Below are 24724 nucleotides of genomic sequence, written 5' to 3' on the forward strand. Positions count from 1 at the left end.
CGGGATTGCATCCAAGTTTCTGACATTGCCTAGAGCAGGAGAAGCTAACCCTGGTCCACAAGTCATGTCAACCCTCCAAAAGATATGGTTCTAGCCCCCGCAGCCACAGCCAAAACTTGTCATCCAAAATAATTAATTAGGTAAGTAAATGTATATTTTTATATTTTTTAAATATTTTAATGGCTTCTCCTATACTAGGTTCTCTTAGAATCATAGAATCATAGAATCATAGAGTTGGAAGAGACCACAAGGGTCATCGAGTCCAACCCCCTGCCAAGCAGGAAACACAATCAGAGCACTCCTGACATATGGTTGTCAAGCCTCTGCTTAAAGACCTCCAAAGAAGGAGACTCCACCACACTCCTTGGCAGCAAATTCCACTGTTGAACAGCTCTTACTGTCAGGAAGTTCTTCCTAATGTTTAGGTGGAATCTTCTTTCTTGTAATTTGTATCCATTGCTCCGTGTCCGCTTCTCTGGAGCAGCAGAAAACAATGCTCTTCAGCAATGTCATTTCATGTGTGAGACTCCCATCTTTGCCATGACCCTCTCAAAATTTGTCCTTACTTTTTTAAAAAAAATTAACTGAATTTAGTTATGAATGATAAAAAAATATTTCAAATAGCAAACATCTTGAGAAGTGCAGTTTTCACCATGGCCACTTTTAAGCTTTGGTGACACCCACATTCGCCTCTCAGCCACACCCAGTTTGACATGTGGCCCAGGAACAGTTGATCATAAGCACGTGTGTGGACCTCTGCTTGAAAAATATTTTTTTTAAAAAACACAACTTTTTAAATTAGTTTTCCAATATACCCCCAATAATAGCCAAATTATAACAACAACAATTAATTCCCAAATTATACAATTATCAAAGTGCCAATCAACTTCCCATTAATACATTTTAGTTAAAGTGGCTCCCCACATGATGGTTTGGGTGCATTTTCGATCTTATATCACTGCATTCCATAATCTTAATTAATATCAGTTACATTTGAGTTATAATAATAATCCCTTAGTCAACAGCTACATAATTAATTATTTCCATTCGTGATGTTACAATATATAAATTTATAAAGCTTCAAGTGGGGAACTCAAATGATTATCTTTATTCTGCCCTACGTGTAAAAACTGTTACATCCATGGAAATTTCTTCTGTCCACATGGTGTTATCTCTTTCACTTCCCAGCTGTTGTTTTCTTCCATCGTGGCTTCAGGTGGATCTGTTTCTCAGAAGTCTTATCTCTCTGTCCCTTCCTTCGATGTCTCAGAACAGGCGACAGGTTGCTAGAAAACTTTCTGTCTCACTAATAAAACATGTCACAGGTCTCCGCCATTTTCCCCTAGGCCTAGGAAAAGGTGGGCAGTTTTTGAACGTGCTGAAGATTTAATACTCCTTTCCAACTCCCAGAATCTCTGCAGCGTTCTTATCACAGTCCCCCAATTCTTTTCTTTCCAGCAAGAGATTTATAGCCTAATTAAACTTTATCTTAGATTACATTCCGTCAGCAGCACACGCAAATCTCAATCTCTTTTTTCTTGTCTGTTGTTTTTAAATGGAGGTGAGGGGAATTTCTCTCTCTTTCCAACACAGTCATACTTGAGCTTCCCCTCCCCATCCTTTCTTCATTTCATATCACACACAGTTTCCATTTTTGCTTGTTTATATGAATATAAACAACGTCCCTTCCTCACTTGTAAATATATTTTTATCTTATATTCCAGAGAGGGTTGCTGAATCATAAATGCATAAATGAAGCTTAGAATAAACAAGCTGTGGGGTTCCCTCTCCCCAACCGACTCTCATGCCAAAGGAAAGCTTATCTCAACCTTTGATCCATGTAGCGTGTATATTCAGCAGTATGTTGTTGCAACCCTTTCCCACCACACACTGGTAATTTAAAGCCAATTAAGGATCCAGTCAAACAGACAACCTCTGCTTCTTAATGGTGCCGTAGGAGGGTTTTCGGCTGACGAAGTGCTTTTGCACTCAGTGCCTCCATGTCTCCCGCATTCCATGCTGAAGCAAGAGTCAGGTACCGAGATGAAATGCGAGTGAAGCCCATTCCCCCCCACCCCCATCCATGGGGGGAATCTGCAAGGATGATTTGCCCTCTGTCATCCTTGTTTTTTGTTCTCCAACAATCCCCCGCTATTGTTGGGGCTGCCTCCATTAAGGCAGGCAGGACCGGAAACCCAGCTTGAAAAAGGTTAGCCGCTTCTGACCCAGAGATGAGTGATAGATATACCACAGAGAAGCCTGTCCCGTGCACTAATAGAAGGGAGAAAATGCTGCCTCGTGCACTAATAGAAGGGAGTCTGATGGCATTTGAAGTACGAACAGGTGTGACATGTGTATGGTGGTAGGTACTTATGAGCGGATGCCTCTTGCTCTATTCAGAATTGTCCTGTGCAAACCAAGCTTTTTCAGAAAAATAGTTTTAAGGAGGGGAAAACTCAGTTCCCAAATTCGAAACTTGTGCCACTCCCCACTCCACTGTTCTCATTGCTACCCAATTATGTGGCAGCAGTGGAGTTGGAGATGTCTCATTAGAAGTCTCTCTGAGATGCCCTTCTTAGTTTCTCCGTCCTTTCCTGGAATCTTAAACTTTGCTCCAGGCAGCAGCATCTCCTCTCCAGGACTCCTGAGAAAGGTAGTTTTGCAGGGTACTGGAGCTCTTCTTAGTACAAACATCTGGCATGTGCTGTGCCTCTGCTGAGCATGCTTAAGACAGAAGCATTCAAGGCACCAAGGAGTAAAGGGGCTGCTTTGTTTACATGTTGAGCATGGGTGGAAAAAATGCAAAGGAAGTTCTGCTAACTTCATAATGTAGCTGAGCATTACGAGTTGAGCAGCTTCACATACCAAGCCACGTAAATGCACATTTCAGTGAGACAAGCACATTAACTGAGGCACGAAAGGTTCAGAAGCGATCATGAAAATGTATGCAATGCACATGTAATTCCAGCCTGAATCTATTCCCATCTTTAAATTGCAAAATCCTGCAGTCATGGTTTCAGTGTCATACTCTGCTGGCACTTAGCCCTTCTTTTTAGAAAATATGCATGTTTGTTTTATGGTCAGAATAAGGAAGAGTAACAAAACATACCTCAAAAGTTTGTATACATCTTACTTGGCTATCATAAAAGTACAGTGGTATCTCAGGTTACAAACGCTTTGAGTTACGTTTTTTTTTGGGGGGGGGGTTACAAATGATATTAACCCGGAAGTGAGTTTTCTGAGCTCTCGGAGGCCTCACCACTGCCCGGAGCCAAGCCCAGACAACTGAGGGGCCTACGGAGGCTCCGCAAATGGCCTCCAGCTGAATGAGCTCTCGGAAGCCTCCGCGAATGCCAGAAGCCAAGCCAATTGTGATTGTGGAAGACGACCCTGAGCCCCCATCCAAACAATGCCTATCATCAGCACAGGTAAGGGGGGGGGGGAATCACATTTCCATTTTGTACTGTTTTGTTGATTTCATTTTATGGATCAATGGCCTTGTTAGATAGTAAAATTCATGTAAAATTGCTGTTTTAGGGGTCGCTTTTCGTCTGGTTCCTATTGAGCATGTTTTGTTTGTTAATTGAGTCCCTCACTGATAATCAGAGGCTTCCTGTTGAGTCTGCCAACTGTTGAGTCCCGAGCACCCACGCAACACAGAAGTTATATTTGGAGGTTTTGTTTTTGCTAATTTTTTATATTTTGCTTTGTGTGGCTTTTTTGTTTTTTTGACTGTGACTTGACTTGTTCTTCATTTTATGGGACTGACTTGTGACTTCGCTTTTGTGAGTGTGTGGAACCCAGTTCAGCTGCTGGTTGATTGTGTGACTGCAGAAATAGATAAAAGCTCCCCATCCAAACTGACTATCATCAGTGCACGTAAGAAAAAAAAATGTTAATTTTTTTCATCTAAAATACTGTCTTATTTATTTTATAGTACAGTACATTGATTATTGCCTTCATTTTATGGATCAATGGCCTCGTTAGACAGTAAAATTCATGTTAAATTGCTGTTTTAGGGGGTGTTTTTTCATCGTCCGGAACGGATCAATCCACTTTCCATTACTTTCAATGGGAAAGTCCGCTTCAGGTTAAGAACGGACTTCCAGAACCAATTAAGTACTTAACCTGAGGAACCACTGTATTCTTTTCTGAACTCCCAAGCCTCCTGGAACTCACAGCCATTCAGCTGCTCTTTGAAATGTTGAGCCAGCAACTCTACTGCTCAGTAGGGCTACCACTGTCAAATGGTGATAGACAATGATGATTACCTGCCAGGGCTGAACAGCTTGGCTGATTTGCATTTGTATCAACAGCAGGCTGCTGCTAGGCCCTGCCCCTTCAGAATGAGATCTTCATGAGCCTGTATGTGGAAGGACAATAATGGGATTGCAGCTGAGCTAGCAAGGTTTTAGAGGTGATCGCAAGTTGTGTCCCTTCACTTTTCTTATTCCAGACATGCGCTGCATAGGTGTTTCTAAACAGTATGGGAAGTTCTGAAGCATTGATTGCTTCATAATACTTCCTCCAATCCTGCCAGCGAATGGGATAAAAGGCATCTCGTGGGACAGCAGTGACACCCTTACAGCTTTTCCTGCTTCGGAGGCTATGGATGGAGCACCACCTCTTAAAAATGCGTGTCAAGAGCTGTGGGCCCTGGTGCCCCCAGATCCAGCGGTTGTAGTCCACCACAAAGTCCTGCATGCAAAGCTCAATAAACTTGTGTTTGGGCTCAAACGAGAGAAAGGCACCGTTAAGTACATATTTGGACTGCGTACCAAGCACATTGGTGAGGTTATTTAAGTTCTTGAAGACTATGAAGTCTGTGTCTAAATAGATGCCACCAAGTTTCCACATGATGGTGATTCGGCATGCATCAGAAAGGATGGGCAAGAAATAAGGCTCCCACCTCTGCTGAGCCACTGAGTACCAGCCAGCGAGGGGGGTGTTAGAGAAAAGGTCAATTAAGTCCAAATGTTTGAATTCAATGTTGGGGAAACAGCTAAGCAAGGAGAAGGCCACATGTTTGGGCAAAGTCTTGTTGTAGCTTGCTAAACCCTTCATAAGAACAATGATTCTGGACTCAGGGTGAACCCTGGCTGCTGATTCAACAGAACACATAAACAGGAAGCTTGGATTAGTTCGTTCCGATGTTTCTACAAAGTATATGTCTTTGTGTGATGAAGGAGGCAATCTGAATGAAGGAGTGGGAAGAGGAGGACACTTAACCTCTGTAGGCAAACTGTAGTGCTGTCTCTTGTCTTGGGCATCCTGGGCGATTCTCCAGTAGAACATGATACAGATGAAGGACATGAACTTAAAGATGATGATGCACACAGCCCAGAGTTTGTGGTTTGAAGTCAACTTGATTAATTTCAGTATGCAGGTAGGCACTTTCCACATCGTCTACTCACTACAGAGTTTTGAACTTGAAGGAAAACCAAAATGAGCTGCAAGCAAACAAACAAACCAAATGAATTAATAACTTGATTAATAAATAAGGAGTGAAATAAATACAAAGTAGCAACATAAATTGCTGATCATGATTACAACTGAGGTGATCCCCCCCCCCTGAAAATTAGCTACCCCTCCCAGTTTGGTGCCATCTGCAAATTTTATGAGCATACCCTCATTTCCTTCATCCAAGTTGGATAATAATGTTGGACAACAACAGGCCTAGGACAGAACCCCGAAGCACCTCACTTGACACTTTGCCCCAGGAAGACGAAGAACCATTCATGAGTACTCTTTGTTCGATCAGTCAACCAGCTACAAATCCACCTAACAGTTATAGAGCCCACATTTTACCAGCTTCCTCACAAGAATATCATGGGGGACTCTGTCAAAAATTTACTGAAATCAAAATACACTATATCCACAGTATTCCCCTGATCCACCAAGATTGTAACTCAATAAAAAAAGAAAAGAGATTCATCTGGCGTGGCTTGTTTTTGAGAAACCCATGCTGGGTCCTGATAATCACAGCATCCTTTTCTAAGTGCTCACTATCACTCTTATAGGACCTTTCCTGGAATCAATGTCAAGCTCACCGGTTAGTAGTTACCTGAGTCTTCTTTTTCCCCTTTTTGGAGACAACATTTGCCCACCTCCAGTCTTCAGGGGCTTCACCTGTTCTCCAAGGATTCTCAAAGATTATAGGCAATCAATAGATTGTTGATTCCCATAATCTCTCATCCCTAGTCATGCTGACTGGGGCTGAACCCAACAATACTTAGAGGTGGGCAGATTCTTCTCCATTTTACAATAACACAGTGGCAAAAATAAATTTAGTTAAGCCCTCTCACTTCGTATTTTAAGGCAAAGAGTATAGTCCAGTATCACAGTTCTCTTTTGAAAATAGCAACTCCATATATTTTTGTTTTCCCTTAGAGGACTTGTTTATAATAATAACTCTTGGCACAAGTACCGCTCCGGCGGGAAGGTAAACGGCGTTTCCGTGTGCTGCTCTGGTTCGTCAGAAGCGGCTTAGTCATGCTGGCCACATGACCCCCAAAAAAACCTGTCTGTGGACAAATATCGGCTCCCTCGGCCATTAAAGCGAGATGAGTGCGCAACCCCAGAGTCATCCACGACTGGACTTAACTGTCAGGGATCCCTTCCTTTTTTTTTTTTAACCTGGGCAGCACTGGGGCAGGGCAGGGAGGTCGGGGCTGAGTGGACACACCCGCAGGAGCCTCTGCCAATGTGTCTGTGCAGCCCTGACCTCCCTGCCCAGATCCAACACTTTTCTGGTAAACCCCGTTCAGCAAAACCGTAGCAAAATTCTGCAACTCCACCCTATCCTGCCAGCTTCTCCTGAAAGCTACCCGGTGTGGGAAAAGAACAATTTGAAAACATAAAAATTAAACTACGTTCCAAGCATTTCTGAAGAAATCTGGTTTAGGGTCAAGGGTACCGGTAATTAGCAGAGGCTGCTAACAATAGTGAGCAAGCATGTAGTTGCTAGGAAAAACTGTACAGGGTGTGCTGCCAAAATTCTTATCAGGAGTACCGGTAATAATGGTCTTAGTTTCCCTTGCAGAATAGTAAAGTATTTTTTTATCATTTTTCCTAACCCCAGACTGGCTCCATTTTCTGCTTCAAAGCCATTTTCAACCCGCTTGTTTCTTCGGGGCGGGGAAGGATTATTAAGAGAGTTTTTAGCATGAGTCTCGGCAGTTGGGCGTAGGGTTGCCAACTGTTCCATTGACCCCTGAATCTATTCTTTTAGCAGCAGCTTTATCTGCCACTGTAATATCCCCCCAAGGCACAGCCCCCCATTATCTCCCAAGACAAACGGTACCACCCAGTATCCGGTGGGAAGGGTACTCACTGTGCGAGGAAACCTTGCAGTGGGTCTGCCGTCATACCAGGAAGCAGGAGAACTCAAATAGCAATATTGATTTATGAATTAAAGCTCAACAACTTGGCATAGCAGCCAGGACTTATCACTCAGGCAATACTAAGGTTTTGAATGGTTTGCGCACAGCTATAGAAAGAGCCACACCCAGAGCACATATGTCTTAAAGAAACAAACCACTCTCACTACCCCCACAACTAAAAAGACCACATTGATTTCTGTGACAGGAAAAAGATAATTTGCTACTTCTGTTGTTTTTATTCATTAAATTTGTACCCTGCCCTGCTTTGCAAGCCTCACTGCTACAACTGGAGACTGAAGAGGGTTCCTGGATCCAATTCCCTATTTGACACTGCATCAGAACTCTGAATAAAGTTTATATATTTCTGTACCCCCCAAAAAAAGTTTTGGGTCACCCAAAATACTTTTGGATTCCCCTTGAGTGGCTCTACTGCAAAGCACTGTTTTTGGACATCATTTTTTCTAGCAGGCCCCCTTCCACTTAGAAAAAGGAGGAAAGCAAATACACTCCCTTATCTTGAGTTTGTAGTTAATGCATATGTTTCTTTAAAACACTAGAGCGTCTGTGTGTAGCAATCTAGCCAGCATTTGTTTGCCGTTGCCTGTCAAACTCCACTCCTAAAAGCAGAGCCAATTTTTTTGTTCTCTCCCAACTTGTTGAGACATACACCTCCACACTTCCTCTAAATAAAGGTAAAGGTAAAGGTACCCCTGCCCGTATGGGCCAGTCTTGACAGACTCTAGGGCTGTGCGCCCATCTCACTCAAGAGGCCAGGGGCCAGCGCTGTCCGGAGACACTTCCGGGTCACGTGGCCAGCGTGACATCACTGCTCTGGCGAGCCAGAGCCGCACACGGAAACGCCGTTTACCTTCCCGCTAGTAAGCGGTCCCTATTTATCTACTTGCACCCAGAGGTGCTTTCGAACTGCTAGGTTGGCAGGCGCTGGGACCGAACCACGGGAGCGCACCCCGCCACGGGGATTCGAACCGCCGACCTTTCGATCGGTAAGCCCTAGGCGCTGAGGCTTTTACCCACAGCGCCACCCGCGTCCCTTTCCTCTAAATAGTTACTGCATAAATAAAGCCTTTGAATTCCAGAAACTAAGTGATTATTCCAATCAGATTCACTCAGGCTCCAAGGTCTGCTAACATTTAGCTACTCCACAAGCTACACATCCTCTTCTGTGAGACTGTCCCTTCCAAGTAACATGTTGAGTCCAACATTTGCTTTTTTACAAGTCACTTATAGAAGTTGGGTTGGTACTGAAGCCATAATGCTTACATTGGTCAAAAATTCACTTTTGTTATGTGATCTTAGAAGGGGTGTGCCTATGATGGCTGTCATGAAGACTTCCTGCTCTTCAGAATGTACTGCCATACCACTGCTCCTTAGTAGATAATCTCCATGGTGGAGGGGATGCATGATCTGTGATGATCCAAAGCTTATTTTGGAGTGCACACCCTGTTCCTTAGTCATGAGGACATCAAGCCAAAAAACAAAAAAAGGTCATATTGTAGGGGAAAGTCTCCTTGTGGCTGGGCTGTACAATTTGGAGCATGCAAAAGCCAAGTGTGGTTTTAGCAAGCAGAGACAGCCCCCTGGTAGTGAACATGTCCCAAGCTTATTTGCGTGTATAGGTCCCCAGGCCACCCCCAAATAACTTCACACATAACACGTAATTTTAGTTTTGGTTTTTGGGCACTATTTTGGCCACAACTTTATTAAAATACAAAATCAGTGAGTGGTTGTTTAGACATTGGTTATGACTATCTGTCCCCCCGCCTGGGACAGAACTGACATCCCGAGGTCCGATCGGTAGCCAGTAGAAGGGAAAGTCAAACTTGGGGGTCATTTTAGCTAAGCGTCGGACCCACGCCGCTCACCCCAGCAGCTCCCCGAAAGCTTGCCGGCCCTAGTCCCATGACAGGGATTCCCATGACAGGGATTGGGCGGCCCTGGTCCCATGACAGGGATTGGACGAAATGGTGGCAAGTCCCAGGATTCCTTTAACGGAATTCCCTTCAGCGCAATAGGAGGGGCAGGCACAGCCTATCCTGACCCCTCCACCACCAGCATATTATAACCAATGCCTAACCGCAACTTACAAGTTGTGACGAATTGCAGAGTAGTAGGCAAAAACCAAATGGCACAGCCAATCACCAAATGGCAAAATTCCTACTAGGCCCCTGCGCCAAGGCAGACGACCCCATGACAGGCAAAGCAAGGTCAACCGGAAAAGAGGGCGGGCGGGCGGGTGATCCGATGCACTCTGCAAAGAGAAAGAGAAACCAGAGTGCACCAATATTTAAAGACTATGGTGCCACCCACCCAATTTGCAACATAAAATTTGCCCCAGCAACCCGGTTATCCAATCACAATGCCAGGCAACAACTATTAACCTGCCTGGCAACAAGAGGCCTGGCCCGGTGGCCCACACCGCAACACGTGCTCTCATTTATTGGAGAACACGCTTTATGGGTACATATATCCCAGTTCCTTATTCACAGAGACACTGGCAATTCTTGATGTAGGACTATCCTGGTTGAAAGAGGCTGTTGGTTTTTTGTATCTTTATTTTAGATCTTGATATTTATGTGGAAATTGCTCAATTTGGTTCTTCATTTTTTTATGTTTCATTTATTGTTTACAACCAGTGCTCTTTTTCTAAGTAAAAACGGTGCCGGTACTCACCATGAAGTTGTTAAGGAAGTAAGTGCCACATTTCAACATTTGGGAAAGAAAGGTGCCAGTTCTGAGACAAAACCCAGGTTTAGGATTTCAGTGTTTGATTATGTGAGGGGGAGGCTGCCAGTGTGCAGGGAAATAAAGCCCTGCGACCGCAGGAAATAATGTGTCCTTTTAAAACAGAGTTTTGGCGGAAGGCAGGGAGAAATTCCTGTGTGCTGGCTGGGACAGGCTGCATGAAGAGAGTAGGTTTCACGGCTGGCTTCTTGCTGAAACTATGAGGGGAGCAACAAGAAACAGCCTTGGGGTGTAATGCTGTGCACTCCCTCCATCCATCAAACCTCAGGTGTAAATATGTGTACGTCATCCACATTTCTTAAAGACACTACAGACTCCACAATGTCTCATTCCAGCGAAACACAAATCTTGGTTAAGTGCCAAGACCCCTGGAATCTTGCTACTGTTCGGCAGAGATTGGGGTGGCAGGTAACAGTATTTTTTCTTGTTGCAAGCCACCTTGAGCGTGGTTTGAACTGTGGAAAGACAGCATATACATGTATGAACATATGAAAATGTGAGTTTTCTGAATGATGGGGGGGAACTGGTGGGAGGACATGGGAGGAAAGAATTTTTATGCATGACTTCTAATGTTTTTTTTAAAAAAAGTGGTCAACTATTCTACAGTAAAGGCTGCTTCATGGGGGAAAGGTGTTGGTTTTTATTTATTCGTTTTACAGTCAAACAGTGCATTGGACTTTATGAAATCGATCAGTAAGAAACGTCATGCTTGGGCGTTCAGAGAACACCAGGTCACACCTTTGGGAACTGGCAAGCAAAGAAAAAAGAATAAGAAAAAAGGAAGCACAATGGCAGACGTGTGCGGGAGTGATCACCTGAACTAGAGCACACCTCATTCAGAGGCATACCTAGCCATTGGTAAGGTTGACCCCCGCCAAGGGCACAGTCCCAGGGAGTGGCAAAAATATTGTGAGTGTGCACCCACTGCCCCATGCAGGAGGCACTTGTCTCCAGCATGACGCGGCAGCTAAAAAAGCCAATGCAATTCTGGGCTGCATCAATCGGAGTATAGCATCTAGATCAAGGGAAGTAATAGTGCCACTGTATTCTGCTCTGGTCAGACCTCACCTGGAGTACTGTGTCCAGTTCTGGGCACCACAGTTCAAGAAGGACACTGACAAACTGGAACGTGTCCAGAGGAGGGCAACCAAAATGGTCAAAGGCCTGGAAACGATGCCTTATGAGGAACGGCTAAGGGAGCTGGGCATGTTTAGCCTGAAGAAGAGGAGGTTAAGAGGAGGTTAGCCTGAAGAAGAGGAGGTATGATAGCCATGTTCAAATATATAAAAGGATGTCACATAGAGGAGGGAGAAAGGTTTGTTTTCTGCTGCTCCAGAGAAGCGGACACGGAGCAATGGATCCAAACTACAAGAAAGAAGATTCCACCTAAACCTTAGGAAGAACTTCCTGACAGTAAGAGCTGTTCGACAGTGGAATTTGCTGCCAAGGAGTGTGGTGGAGTCTCCTTCTTTGGAGGTCTTTAAGCAGAGGCTTGACAACCATATGTCAGGAGTGCTCTGATGGTGTTTCCTGCTTGGCAGGGGGTTGGACTCGATGGCCCTTGTGGTCTCTTCCAACTCTATGATGATTCTATGACCATCTTTGCATCAATAGAATTAGCAACAGCTTCCGCTCTATCTGTGTGTGTGTGTGTGTGTGTGTGTGTGTGGCAGGGCCTGAGCAATGGAGCTGCAAAGACGACAGGTGAAGCTGGGTTTCTCTTTGCCCATAGTTGAGGATTGACTGGGCTCACTGGCACTGCTTAAAACACCTGGACAAATTAACACCCTCTTCCAACTAGCAGAGTCCTCTCTCTCCTCACCACCACCACGTGGGTGTGTTTGAGAGTAAAGTAAAAAGAGACTCAATCATTATTCACCCTGCCTGAAAATGCCCCTCCAAATAATTTAGGAAATATAGGAAGCTGCCTCAAAATGAGTTGGATCACCCAACCATCAGTGTCATCTATACTGACTGGTAGCAGCTCTCAAGGGTTTGAAGGAAGGTGCGGAGGACAGGGGGGCAATGATGCATTCCTTGCCAAGGGTGCAAGAGAGCCCAGGTATGCCTCAATGCTCCCCAGTGGGGTCTGGGGAGTTCACTGCATCCCGCTGTGCCACTCAAGCCTGTGTCTGCCAACTTGAAAGGCAGAACGGGTGCCACCTGGGCGTGTGTCCCTGCCATGGACGAGCCTCCGTCTCCAGCATGATTTGTGCTTGGTTCCTCCTTAATCTGGAATATTGGCATTAATCAAGAGGTACTCCCGGATTGCCAATGGACTGCAATCAACCAGCTGCCAAAAGTGCGGGAGGAAAATGCAAGAATGATGTAATGAAGATTGACTGTCAGGGACTGAAGAGGAAGAGGAATGGTGGAAATCGCCGCCAGCCCCAACTTCTCCTGTAGCTGAGCTGAGAGGGAGATAACAAGGCAGAGACATGCAACCAGCCAAGTTATGAGGAGTTAGGAGAAGCAGCGGGGGAGATAGAGCAGCCAGCGGACACTTCAGTAGACATGATCCTCCATCCTCTAGAATGCGACATTCATTAAGGGTGCAAGAGCAACGAATGCAGAGGTGTTTGTCCACTGGGGGGGGGTCTTTGTAGGGTCAGAGGCTGTTGGGAAAGAGGGAAGAGGGAGGAGCCAGAGTGAGCAACTCCATAATGGAGAAAGGACTGGATTCTCTGTCTGCCACCATAATGACTGAATAAATCATAAGCAAAAGCTTTCTTGTTTTCTCCCTGCTTCTTGAAATCATCGAGGGGAGGGAGGTTTTCCGTCTTGCGAGGCATTCGTCTTGCGGGGCACCACTGTATTTGACTCATTTAAGACTTTTAAGGCCAAGTGTAACATGACAGGAAAAACCAAAACACAGCCGTTCTTCAAAATATGCACTGGTCTGAACTTTGAAATGTAGTTCTCCAAACAACCATTTACAAAAAATGCATATATGTGGGGAAAGTATTCATAAGCACAACCGTATTTATATTAATGACAATAACATATCAAAAGTGCAGTGTGCTGGGAGAAATTGCCTGAAAAAAATGTGTACATTATGGCATACAAAAATGTCTTTATTGGGAAAATTTCACATTAAAGTACTGAGGATTTTTTAAATAAAAAAGACAACAAATTGCTGCAGAAATGTGGAGAACTGAATTTAAGATCGGAAAAACTGAGGAATGGGGAGAATCAAAATTGGCAGCACCTTTCTACAAACGGGTTACTGGCAACAGGATTTCTAAAAAGTATTTTATTCTAAATATAAATGCATACACAAAGGCAAGAAAACAACAAAGTAATAATTACAACTAATTGTGTGTGTGTGTGCATACAGCCTAATATTTTTAATTGTTTCTCTCTCCCCAAAATTATATTTAGTCATGTAATGTTTTTTTCAAATCTTATTTATATTTTTTAAAAATTAAAATCCTTCAAATAGCACTAAGTTTTATTTACATTTCCTAGAACTGATGACCATGAACTTTCAAACTGTTCTGACTTTTGACCTTACTTTTTCAGTAAGCTCAGATACCCACTTCATCCTGCTATTCTTACAATGTAGGCAATTCCAAAGTTCTCCATTGTGCAGCTAATAACATTTTTGCAGCTCATGTTAAATTCCCAAACAGTGGTGTCTAGTTGGACTGATTCTAGTGCCAAGGACATCGTGTGAATGCTGCAGAGCAAATGAACAAAATAACTTGCATGCACGATATGAGGAAAAATGCCACCTGGAAGGACTCACAGTTTGTCGCTTAAGCTCAGCAGGGCCATTCTTTGTGACTTTCCATTGCTTTCTGTAAAGAAGGTAGGTACAGATCTGATCCAGCAGAAATAGATTCTGATGAGGCATGAATGCTTGATCTCAGCCCTGGGTAGATGTGTGGTTTTTTGGAACTACGATTTGCATGTCTAAGTTCCTCTTTCTCTTGCTGGCCGTTGGTTCACTTTAATGCCTCCCAATACTGTATTCTTACTTCTCTTTATCTGAGTGCTTTCAGAGGGAAAGTTCTTCTCAGCATTCTTTAATAATTAGTGTGAAAAAGAACCCTCCTCCCGGAAGCACCCACAGAATTTAATAACTACTTATTTGTTTAAAAGCATTTATAAACGTCTTAATAAAATTTAAATAATTGGTAAGCATCGTACAACATAAAAGAGCAAACAATATCATGAGGGGGAAAATGCTGCACGAAAGTGCTGCCAAAACTGTAGTATAAAAACCATACATAAACACACACACAAGGAATTCAAACAAAGAAAATCAGCGTCCTGCCTTAGGGGCCAGGGAATGTGTGCACACAGCAGTTTAGAGCGGATATGATGCACTTCTGGTGTGCATGCTTTTCATATCACCCACACAATGTTGTCCTAATCAAAATGGCAGCCCCCATGTCCCCCCCCCCAACATTAAATCAGATTTTCCCGATCTGCAGATAATCCTCTAGAAGAAGAAGAAATAATCCAACATGAATTGGCATGTTACTCCAGTGTGGACACACTGAAGCACATTGCGTGGGTTTGGTGTGTGTAGCGAGGTTTTCACTCTTCCACTGCCTGTTACTCCAGTTTCCATCTCTTGTTGCTGGAGTCATAAGCAGAGTCATAACTGAGTTACCTGCATACACATTGTATAATAAAGCAGAATACACAAAACAGAATTTTTTTTAAAAGGTTGCATATGGAGGAATAGTATGAAATGGTTTAAACATACAACAAATGATGCGTGCAGCAATGTTTAAATGAAACATTTAATGCTATTCCTCCATATATTTGATTTTCATGGGTCCACTTAGTTTGTGTATGCTGTATAGGCCATACTGTTCCTTTAAGTATATCGTTATACACCTGAGGCTTGCTTCATATGTCCTATGCATTTTGTGTTGCAAGTATCAGCAGCTACACTATCTAGTGAGCACTGATATTAGCATGAATCTTACTTACATATTCTGTTGAAAAGTATCAGGTATGTAACCTTTTTTATATTCTGTTTTGTATATTCTGCTTTATTATACAATGTATGCAGGTAGCTCAGTTCATCTGTTGTATGCCTTGTATCTTATTTCCAGCTGATAAAGACTATTACGAAATAGTAGTATCATTCAGGAGATACTGTCCTTTTGAGGCTTTTGAGACGTCTTCTGTTGAAACCTTTGAAAAACTATTGTGAGACTGTCCTTAGACATCTGTTCTGAACACACGGCTTGACGGTCCTCGCTACCACTCTGTTATATTGTACATATGAATTTTGATTGGCTTATTCCTATAATTTGAATGGTATCATTATTCTATTATATATTCTCTACTAACTATTAGGGATGCGGGTGGCGCTGTGGTCTAAACTACAGAGCCTAGGGCTTGCTGATCAGAAGGTTGGCGGTTCAAATCCCCGCAACGGGGTGAGCTCCTGTTGTTCGGTCCCAGCTCCTGCCAACCTAGCAGCTCAAAAGCACGTCAAGTGCAAGTAGATAAATAGGTACCGCTCCGGTGGGAAGGTAAACAGTGTTTCCATGTGCTGCTCTGGTTCACCAGAAGCAGCTTAGTCATGCTGGCCACATGACCCAGAAGCTGTCTGCAGACTAACACCGGCTCCCTCGGCCTATAGAGCGAGATGAGCGCACAACCCCAGAGTCGTTTGTGACTGGACCTAATGGTCAGGGGTACCTTTACCTTTACCTACTAACTATTAGCCTACGGGTTGTGTTTGTGTTGTTGTGATTGGTTCTTATTGCAACACAGGGGTCTGTTTTTGGTTCAGAGTCGTAAATGTGGCAGTGTGCAAAACATACTGTTTCACAGCAGCAGCAGCAGTGCATTGTACAGCATCTTCTAAGACAACCGTTGCTACAGCAACACACAAGCATAGGGTTTGGTACTGATGCTGAATTCAGCTGGGAAGAGCCACAGCAATGCTGCCACCACTGACTGGGATGGAGTGCAGGGAGCAAGGGTCACACAGCAGCAAGAGACATAGACTATATCAATTAAAAATTATATATCTAGCCCTTAGGGCTGCAAAAGTAGTCTTTGAAGTATTTGAAGACACTAAATTATATTGTACTCTATCAGACAACTGGTCCATTTAGTCCAGTATTATTTTCTCCTCAAACCAAGTGACTCTAGCTACTGGAGAAAGTTCACCACTCCCTACTGGGATCAAGTGAATCACAAGATCAGAATACACCAAGGTTTGGAAAGACGATAGTGTATGCTCGTTAATTTGAATCCTTATTCGACATCCTAATAACCAAATTGCCCCATTCTCACTTGCACAGGCCACCTAAGAAACTGAACTTCGGCTCAGATAAAACTAGGCAAAGCTGCAGGCCCTGATGCCATCCCGTCTGAACTCATTAAAGCCAAGCCAGACTGGTGGGCTCTGATTCTAGCGGAACTATTCATTGTGGTGGACAGAACTGTTTATGAATTATGCCTAATTCATGGCAGAACATGAATTATGCCTAATTCATGGCAGAAATCCATAATTATCCCAATCTTTAAAAAGGGGGACAAAAAGTTACCTTCCAACTATCGACCAATAAGCCTATTGTCAAATATTGGGAAATTGTATGCAAAATATCTATTATCCAAATTAGCAACATGGCTTGATATGAACAATATCATACCTGTATAGTGTTATCCCATTTAGCCACCAAGTACATGCAGAACCATAAAGAAGGCCTTTATGTGGCCTTTTTAGATCTTAAGGCTGCTTTTGACTCAGTCGACAGGGGGCTGTTATGGTCCAAAGTGGAGTCACTGGGCTTAGACCCTAGGTTACTTTACCTTATTAAAAAGCTTTACGTAAATAATACCTGTCATAAAAGAATAACTCCAGGGGACGAGGTGTCATACCCTGTTGTTATAAATCAAGGTGTGAAACAGGGTTGTGTTCTTGCTCCCTCTCTTTTTAATCTCTTCTTAAATGACCTTGCCCATTACTAAAACTGGTGGATGCTCACAGCCCAAAACTCAATGCATCAAAAATTCCCATTCTCCTATATGCAGATGATGATGATGATATGATTCTGCTCTCACGGACTATAATTAGCTTAAAGCGTTTGTTAAATGCCTGTATCAACTGTCTAGAATGAAAATGAGTATGAATTTCGATAAATGCAAAATAATGGTCTTTGGGAATTCTCATAAGAGATATAGTTTTTGGTGAGAAACACATCCAGCAGGTATTTGAATTCAACTAGAATCATAGAATCATAGAATCATAGGGTTGGAAGAGACCACAAGGGCCATCGAGTCCAACCCCCTGCCAAGCAGGAAACACCATCAGAGCACTCCTGACAATATGGTTGTCAAGCCTCTGCTTAAAGACCTCCAAAGAAGGAGACTCCACCACACTCCTTGGCAGCAAATTCCACTGTCGAACAGCTCTTACTGTCAGGAAGTTCTTCCTAATGTTTAGGTGGAATCTTCTTTCTTGTAGTTTGGATCCATTGCTCCGTGTCCGCTTCTCTGGAGCAGCAGAAAACAACCTTTCTCCCTCCTCTATGTGACATCCTTTTATATATTTGAACATGGCTATCATATCACCCCTTAACCTCCTCTTCTCCAGGCTAAACATGCCCAACTCCCTTAGCTGTTCCTCATAAGGCATCGTTTCCAGGCCTTTGACCATTTTGGTTGCCCTCCTCTGGACACGTTCCAGTTTGTCAGTGTCCTTCTTGAACTGTGGTGCCCAGAACTGGACACAGTACTCCAGGTGAGGTCTGACCAGAGCAGAATACAGTGGCACTATTACTTCCCTTGATCTAGATGCTATATTCCCATTGATTCAGCCCAGAATTGCATTGGCTTTTTTAGCTGCCGCGTCACACTGTTGGCTCATGTCAAGTTTGTGGTCAACCAAGACTCCTAGATCCTTTTCACATGTACTGCTCTCAAGCCAGGTGTCACCCATCTTGTATTTGTGCCTCTCATTTTTTTTGCCCAAGTGCAAAAAAAATGAGAGTATTTGGGGATCACTTTCCATCACAGGCTCCGGGGGTCTTCGCACTGCGCAGGGGCAGCAAACGCCAGCAAGGTGTCCACGCAGGCCATTTTGCGCTTCTTTGTAACAAGAGGTAACCAACACATCCCTTCTGCCCTCAAGGTTTTTAATGCTAAAGTCAGAGCTCAACTGCTCTATGGAATTTCAATCTGGATGTTTACCCAGTCAGTGGAATGTGTGCAGGCAGCCTTTCTTTTTAAGATTTTCGCTGTCCCATGTTGCATACCTTACAAAGCCCTGTGTTTAGAGGGAGGCCAATATAAGCTAGAGACAGTTGCCTGGGCAAGTTTTCTTTTATGCTGGCTAAACATTTGTGTTTCAGCAGACAAAGATTCTTTACTTAGCGAAGTTTGTTAGACACCTTCCCGTCCCCAGGGCTACAACTGTTTTGCACAAAGATACTCCTGCCAACCTAGCAGTTTGAAAGCATGTCAAAGTGCAAGTAGATAAATAGGTACCACTCTGGCGGGAAGGTAAACAGCATTTCCGTGCGCTGCTCTGGTTCACCAGAAGCGGCTTGGTCCTGCTGGCCACATGACCCGGAAGCTGTACGCCGGCTCCCTCGGCCAATAAAGCGAGATGAGCGCCGCAACCCCAGAGTCGAACATGACTGGACCTAATGGTCAGGGGTCCCACTCTGTAGCACCACATCAGAACAGATATCAAACCACATTAAACATGATTGGTGTTTGCACCAGTTCAGCAGTAAATATACCTGTGGGAGAGCAATGGGACAAGCAAACATCTGAACAAGCACGAGGTGCAACTGAGACCTTACGCATGCAAAGTGCACCCTCTTCCACAAAAGTAGGTCCTTCCCTAGAGCTCTGTAATAATAATAATAATAATAATAATAATAATAAATTTTATTTATATCCCGCCCTCCCCAGCCGAAGCCGGGCTCAGGGCGGCTAACAACAATAAAACAGTACAAAAGTACAGCACAAACAACACTCTAAAATCATTCAATTATAAAATTAATTAATTCAAGCCACTGGCAACCATTGGACCAGAGCTCTGCGAAGATTGCCGGGGGAAGGAGTCAGGCTGTGCCCTGGCCAAAGGCCTGGTGGAACAGTTCTGTCTTGCAAGCCCTGCAGAAAGATGTCAAGTCCCGCAGGGCCCTGGTCTCTTGTGACAGAGTGTTCCACCAGATCGGAGCCACGGCCGAAAAAGCCCTGGCTCTAGTTGAGGCCAGCCTAACTTCTCTGTGGCCTGGGACCTTCAAGATGTTTTTATTTGAAGACCGTAAGTTTCTCTGTGGGGCATACCAGGAGAGGCGGTCCCGTAGGTACGAGGGTCCTAGGCCATATAGGGCTTTAAAGGTTAAAACCAGCACCTTAAACCTGATCCTGTACCCCACCGGGAGCCAGTGTAGCTGGTATAGCACCGGGTGAATGTGCTCTCGCAGTGAAGACCCCATAAGGCATCTCGCTGCAGCATTCTGCACCCGCTGGATTTTCTGGGTCAGTCTCAAGGGCAGCCCCACGTAGAGCGAGTTACAATAATCCAGTCTGGAGGTGACCGTCGCGTGGATCACAGGCAATTCCATGCAGAATCTCCAAAGCCAGAGTAAGATTTCCATTTGTCAGGGTTGGGACTCACGGCCAGCAAAAACAGAACCAATTCTGCACCAATTTTATACAGGATTGCCTATCTGGTAGCACAAAAAGGATTACCTTCTCAGAGTGTTGCCATTGTTTAACTCCAAGGGACCTATGGCCTTTACAAAATTAAAACAGGCAGTGGATCTGGTGGGGTTCTCCTCTCTATGCTCTGCCTCCACAATCCAAGGCAGTAAAAGGTAAAGGACCCCTGGACGATTAAGTCCAGTCAAAGGCTACTATGGGGTTGCGGAGTTCATCTCGCTTTCAGGCAGAGGGAGCCAGCATTTGTCCACAGATAGCTTTCCAGCTCGTGTGGCCATCAGGACTAAACTGCTTCTGGTGCAACGGGACACTGTGACGGAAACCAGAGCGCACGGAAACGCCACTTACCTTCCCGCTGGAGCGTTACCTATTTAACTACTTGCACTGATGTGCTTTCGAACTGCTAGGTTGGCAGGAGGAGGGACCGAGCAACGGGAACTCACCCCATTGCTGGGATTTGAACCACTGACCTTCTGATCAGCAAGCCCAAGAGGCTCAGTGGTTTAGACCACATCACTTGTGGATACCAGCTGCTGAAAACCACAGGGCTCTTGTGCTTGGTTCCTGAGACCTCTGGCTGGCCACTCTGAGAAGAGGAGGCTGGGCTAGAGGAGGCATTGGTCTCTTCTTATGTTCTCATCCAAATTCAAGATAAATGCAGGGAAACTTGGTTGCGTTGTTAATTAGTACTGAAGACAGTACAATAAATTATTCAGTGTCCAATTTTGTATGTCATTATTAACAACGGCAGAATGAGTGATCCTTGAGAGCTTGGCAGGTGTACATGCATTCAATATTTATAAATATTTGTCACGCACTGAAAAATCTATGAACAATAAGGGCAAATGCCACTACATAGCACTATTGTCAAGCTGTAGTCAATGAGAGTCACTTCTTTGACATTGCCAATGAACCCCTGATACAGCTATCAATCTTTCTGGTTGATGGGGGCCTGTGATGTGGTCGCTTTAATAAAATTCCCCATGGCTTCTTCCCAAATTGCTCCAGTAAGATGAGTCTCCCAGAGCCTCATCGGTAGAACCACTCAGACATGAGAGGTGGGGGATGTATCATCACTGAAGCAGTCAGATACAATATTTCCTGTTGCCCAGAGTGGACCAGGTGTGTGACCAGGTGTGTGACCAGGTAGATGGGCGTGACCCTAGCAGACCCTATAAAAGGGCTAGTCACAAAGCCACCTTCCTCTCTTTTGCCTTTTTTTGCTCTCTTTTGCTTTCTGCTAGCTCTTAGCCAGCAGCACATGACTCATCCTTACAGAGGATGGAAGCCCCAAGGTAGAAAGTCTGAGGCCTAGCTCAGACTTCTTTTCTCTACAAATGTTACTGTAACCACAAGATAAAACCAGCCTTCAGAATACTGCTGTGGACTGAATGTAAGTGAACTTTGCTCTCACTTTTAATCAAGACTGTCGTGTTATTAATATTATTTGAAGAGGGAAATAAAAGGGGAAACTGACAAGGAACAAGCCAGACTAGACTAGCCAGACTGGATTGCTCGACTTAAATGATTCTAACGAATTCATCAACTTGCTTCCAGCAATCTGCAAGGGAATGTGCTCTGCTGCTTGCTGACTAGCATGAGAGAGGAGGGATAATTTCCCCCCAGTTTCAGTCAGTTTTATTGCACATAGCCAAAGGCTGCCGCAATGTACACAAAATTATTTGACATTTAAAAGAAAATATACTGAATTGATAAAAAAAAGACTTAAAACATTTATATGAGAGGAGGGATAATATTTACTCAATATATCCTCTCCTACTTTCCTAAACATTCCCGCAAGAGGCGCATGGAACACCACTGGGCTCTGAGATGCATGTTACAGAGTGACACCGGAAGGTGTCCATAAAATGGAATCTGAATACGTGGAACTAATCTGCTAAAATGTAAGAACATCCCTCCATTAGTTACACCTACATCCCTTGGAAACCAAAGCAAAAAAAATTGTCATGAAATTTCCGTGGGGTCTGAATCATAGCTGTCAACTTTTCCCTTTTCTTGCGAGGAATCCTATTCGGAATAAGGGAATTTCCCTTTAAAAAAGGGAAACGTTGACAGCTTTGGTCTGAATGCAAGTGATTTGGTCTCTGAATGTTCCTCCCTGTCTTGAAACTACTAAGAAAGTGAGCCAGGCAAAATAGGCTAAATCTGTTTGCAGCCAGATGGGCAGGGTATAAATTGTTATTGTTATTATTGTTATTTTCCATGGTTCTGAAATGTTGGACCATCTTCAGGTGGACCTCAGCACTACAGTCTGTGCAGTTCCCTCCTCATTGCCCACCTTGACCTCTGGCTGCGCCGTAGACTTTTGAATGGACCGCTGCCAGAACCAGCAACTCCCACTTGCTAAGTAACGGTGGCCAGGAGACTGTGAATCATAGAATCATAGAGTTGGAAGAGACCACAAGGGCCATCGAGTCCAACCCCCTGCCAAGCAGGAAACACCACCAGAGCACTCCTGACATATGGTTGTCAAGCCTCTGCTTAAAGACCTCCAAAGAAGGAGACTCCACCACACTCCTTGGCAGCAAATTCCACTGTCGAACAGCTCTTACTGTCAGGAAGTTCTTCCTAATGTTTAGGTGGAATCTTCTTTCTTGTAGTTTGGATCCATTGCTCCATGTCTGCTTCTCTGGAGCAGCAGAAAACAACCTTTCTCCCTCCTCTATGTGACATCCTTTTATATATTTGAACATGGCTATCATATCACCCCTTGACCTCCTCTTCTCCAGGCTAAACATGCCCAGCTCCCTTAGCCGTTCCTCATAAGGCATCGTTTCCAGGCCTTTGACCATTTTGGTTGCCCTCCTCTGGACACGTTCCAGTTTGTCAGTGTCCTCCTTGAACTGTGGTGCCCATGGAGGGGTGAAGTTTGAGGGTTTGCAAATTCATAGAAAAATATTCATGTTGGTTATTTTTTAAGAATGGGTTTTTTTAAAAGGAGAAATAGAAAGGAGGGGATGAGAGAGGAAAGTTGTAACAGGAAGAAGTAAATGTAAAAGGAGCAGAGGAAAGGGAGGGTGAGGTATAAGTTATGTAGGAGAAAGGAATACGGAATAACGCAGATCGCTCTGCCCCCTGGGTGCATGGCATGTGCGCCACTCCGGGTGTCTGAGAGGCTAGCTCCACCACTGACCTTGAGGTGGAGGTGGGGTGGGGGAAGAGGAACTGAAAAGTCTTCTCAACTAAATTTCTCTGAATCAGCAAGTTCTGCCTGAAAATCCAAGGACCTCCAGAGCCTATATTCACATACCCTCCAACATTTCTCCGATGAAAATAGGGATGGCCCATTCCATTACTATTTATCCCCTCCACATCTTGCTTGGTTGCCCCAACCGCTCTGGGCAGATTCCAACATATATAATAACATAATAAAATATTAAACACTTTGTTTAAAGACTTCGCTCTGCAGGATTGCCTTCAGACACCTCAGTGTTCAGATCCATGCCCTTCAACATTCTCCAATGAAAATAGGAACGTCCTAAAGAAAAGAGGGACATTCCGGGATCAAATCAGAAATCGGGTGTGCTTCTCTAAATCGGGTATGTCCCTGGAAAATAGCGACACTTGGAGGGTCGGTATTCAGTGTATGGAAAGCTAAGCCATGGATTCCTATTCATTCATTCATTCATTCATTTGTCGCCCATCTGGCTGGGTTTCCCCAGTCACTCTGGGCGGCTCCCAACAGAATATTAAAAACAGAATAAAACTTCAAACTTTTACAACTTCCCTAAACAGGGCTGCCTTCAGATGTCTTCTAAAAGTCAGATAGTTGTTTATTTCCTTGACATCTGATGGGATGGCATTCCACAGGGTGGGCGCCACTACCGAGAAGGCCCTCTGCCTGATTCCCTGTAGCTTTGCTTCTCACACTGAGGGAACTGCCAGAAGCTCCTCAGATGGGGGTGAAGATGCTCCTTCAGGTCTACTGGGCCGAGGCCATTTAGGGCTTTAAAGGTCAACACCAACACTTTGAATTGTGCTCAGAAATGTAGCAGGATTCAGGACAGGTGTTGTATGCAGAGGTGTAGCAAGGCCAGGTGGTACCCGGTGCGGAAATCCCCCTCCCCGCCCACGACTCCAAAGCCTACAGTGAGCCGGGGGAAGGGGGGAGCTTTGCCACTTTGCCAGCGGCCCCAACGAGCCGTCGAGGCCGCCACTTGCTGTAAGCTTGGGAGTCGCGGGCGGGGGGCGCACTGAATGTCACCCCCCTTCAGGGAAGACTCCCGTCCTGTCCCCTGCCTGCCTCCTCCAGCTGGGAGCAGGGGCAACAGGGGGCAGCATGCCAAATGTCACCCCCCTCAGGATGACACGCAGGGCAGGCTGCCCCCAGTGCACCCACATTGCTCTGCTTCTGGTTATATGGTCTTGATGACCTCTCCCAGTCACCAGACTAGCTGCCGCACTCTGGATTAGTTGTAGTTTCTGAGTCACCTTCAAAGGTAGCCCCACACAGAGCGCATTGCAGTAGTCCAAGCGAGAGATAACCAGAGCATGCACCACCAGAAGGCCCTCGGAGCTGGACCTCAGTGTTGGGGTTGAACGATGGGGTGCTCAGAAACATACTGGGACCCAGTGTACGTCTTTCAAGACCTGTGTTATGTGGTCTCGGCGGCCGCTCCCAGTCACCAGTCTAGCTGCCGCATTCTGGATTAGTTATTGTTTCTGGGTCACCTTCAAAGGTAACCCCACGTAGAGCGCATTGCAGTAGTCCAAGGGAGAGATAACCAGAGCATGCACCACTCTGGCGAGACAGTTCGCGGGCAGGTAGGGTCTCAGCCTGCGTACCAGATGGAGCTGGTAGACAGCTGCCCTGGATACAGATTTGACCTGTGCCTCCATGGACAGCTGTGAGTACAAATTGACTCCCAGGCTGCGCACCTGGTCCTTCAGGGGCACAGTTA

At 44.7% G+C, this 24724-nt stretch overlaps 1 protein-coding gene across 7 annotated transcripts in view; it reads right to left on the reverse strand.

Moving 5' to 3' along the window:
- Positions 1-582: 582 nt before the first annotated feature.
- A4GALT (alpha 1,4-galactosyltransferase (P1PK blood group)) overlaps positions 583-24724 on the reverse strand; it is a 56494-nt gene continuing 32352 nt past the window's right edge. For 4 of the 7 annotated variants that reach the window (XM_083440915.1, XM_083440914.1, XM_083440918.1 and 1 more), the window contains one exon: positions 583-5450. In XM_083440915.1, coding sequence (XP_083297041.1) covers positions 4342-5403 — 1062 coding nt within the window. In that variant the 5' untranslated portion in view covers positions 5404-5450 and the 3' untranslated portion in view covers positions 583-4341. Of the gene's footprint in view, positions 5451-7333; positions 7450-13893; positions 14185-24724 lie in introns of those variants that run through there. The other 3 variants (XR_014511378.1, XM_083440917.1, XM_083440919.1) reach the window with 3 other exon arrangements.

The sequence above is a fragment of the Podarcis tiliguerta genome, assembly GCF_965153285.1.
Source record: "Podarcis tiliguerta genome assembly, chromosome: 5".
NCBI lineage: Eukaryota > Metazoa > Chordata > Lepidosauria > Squamata > Lacertidae > Podarcis > Podarcis tiliguerta.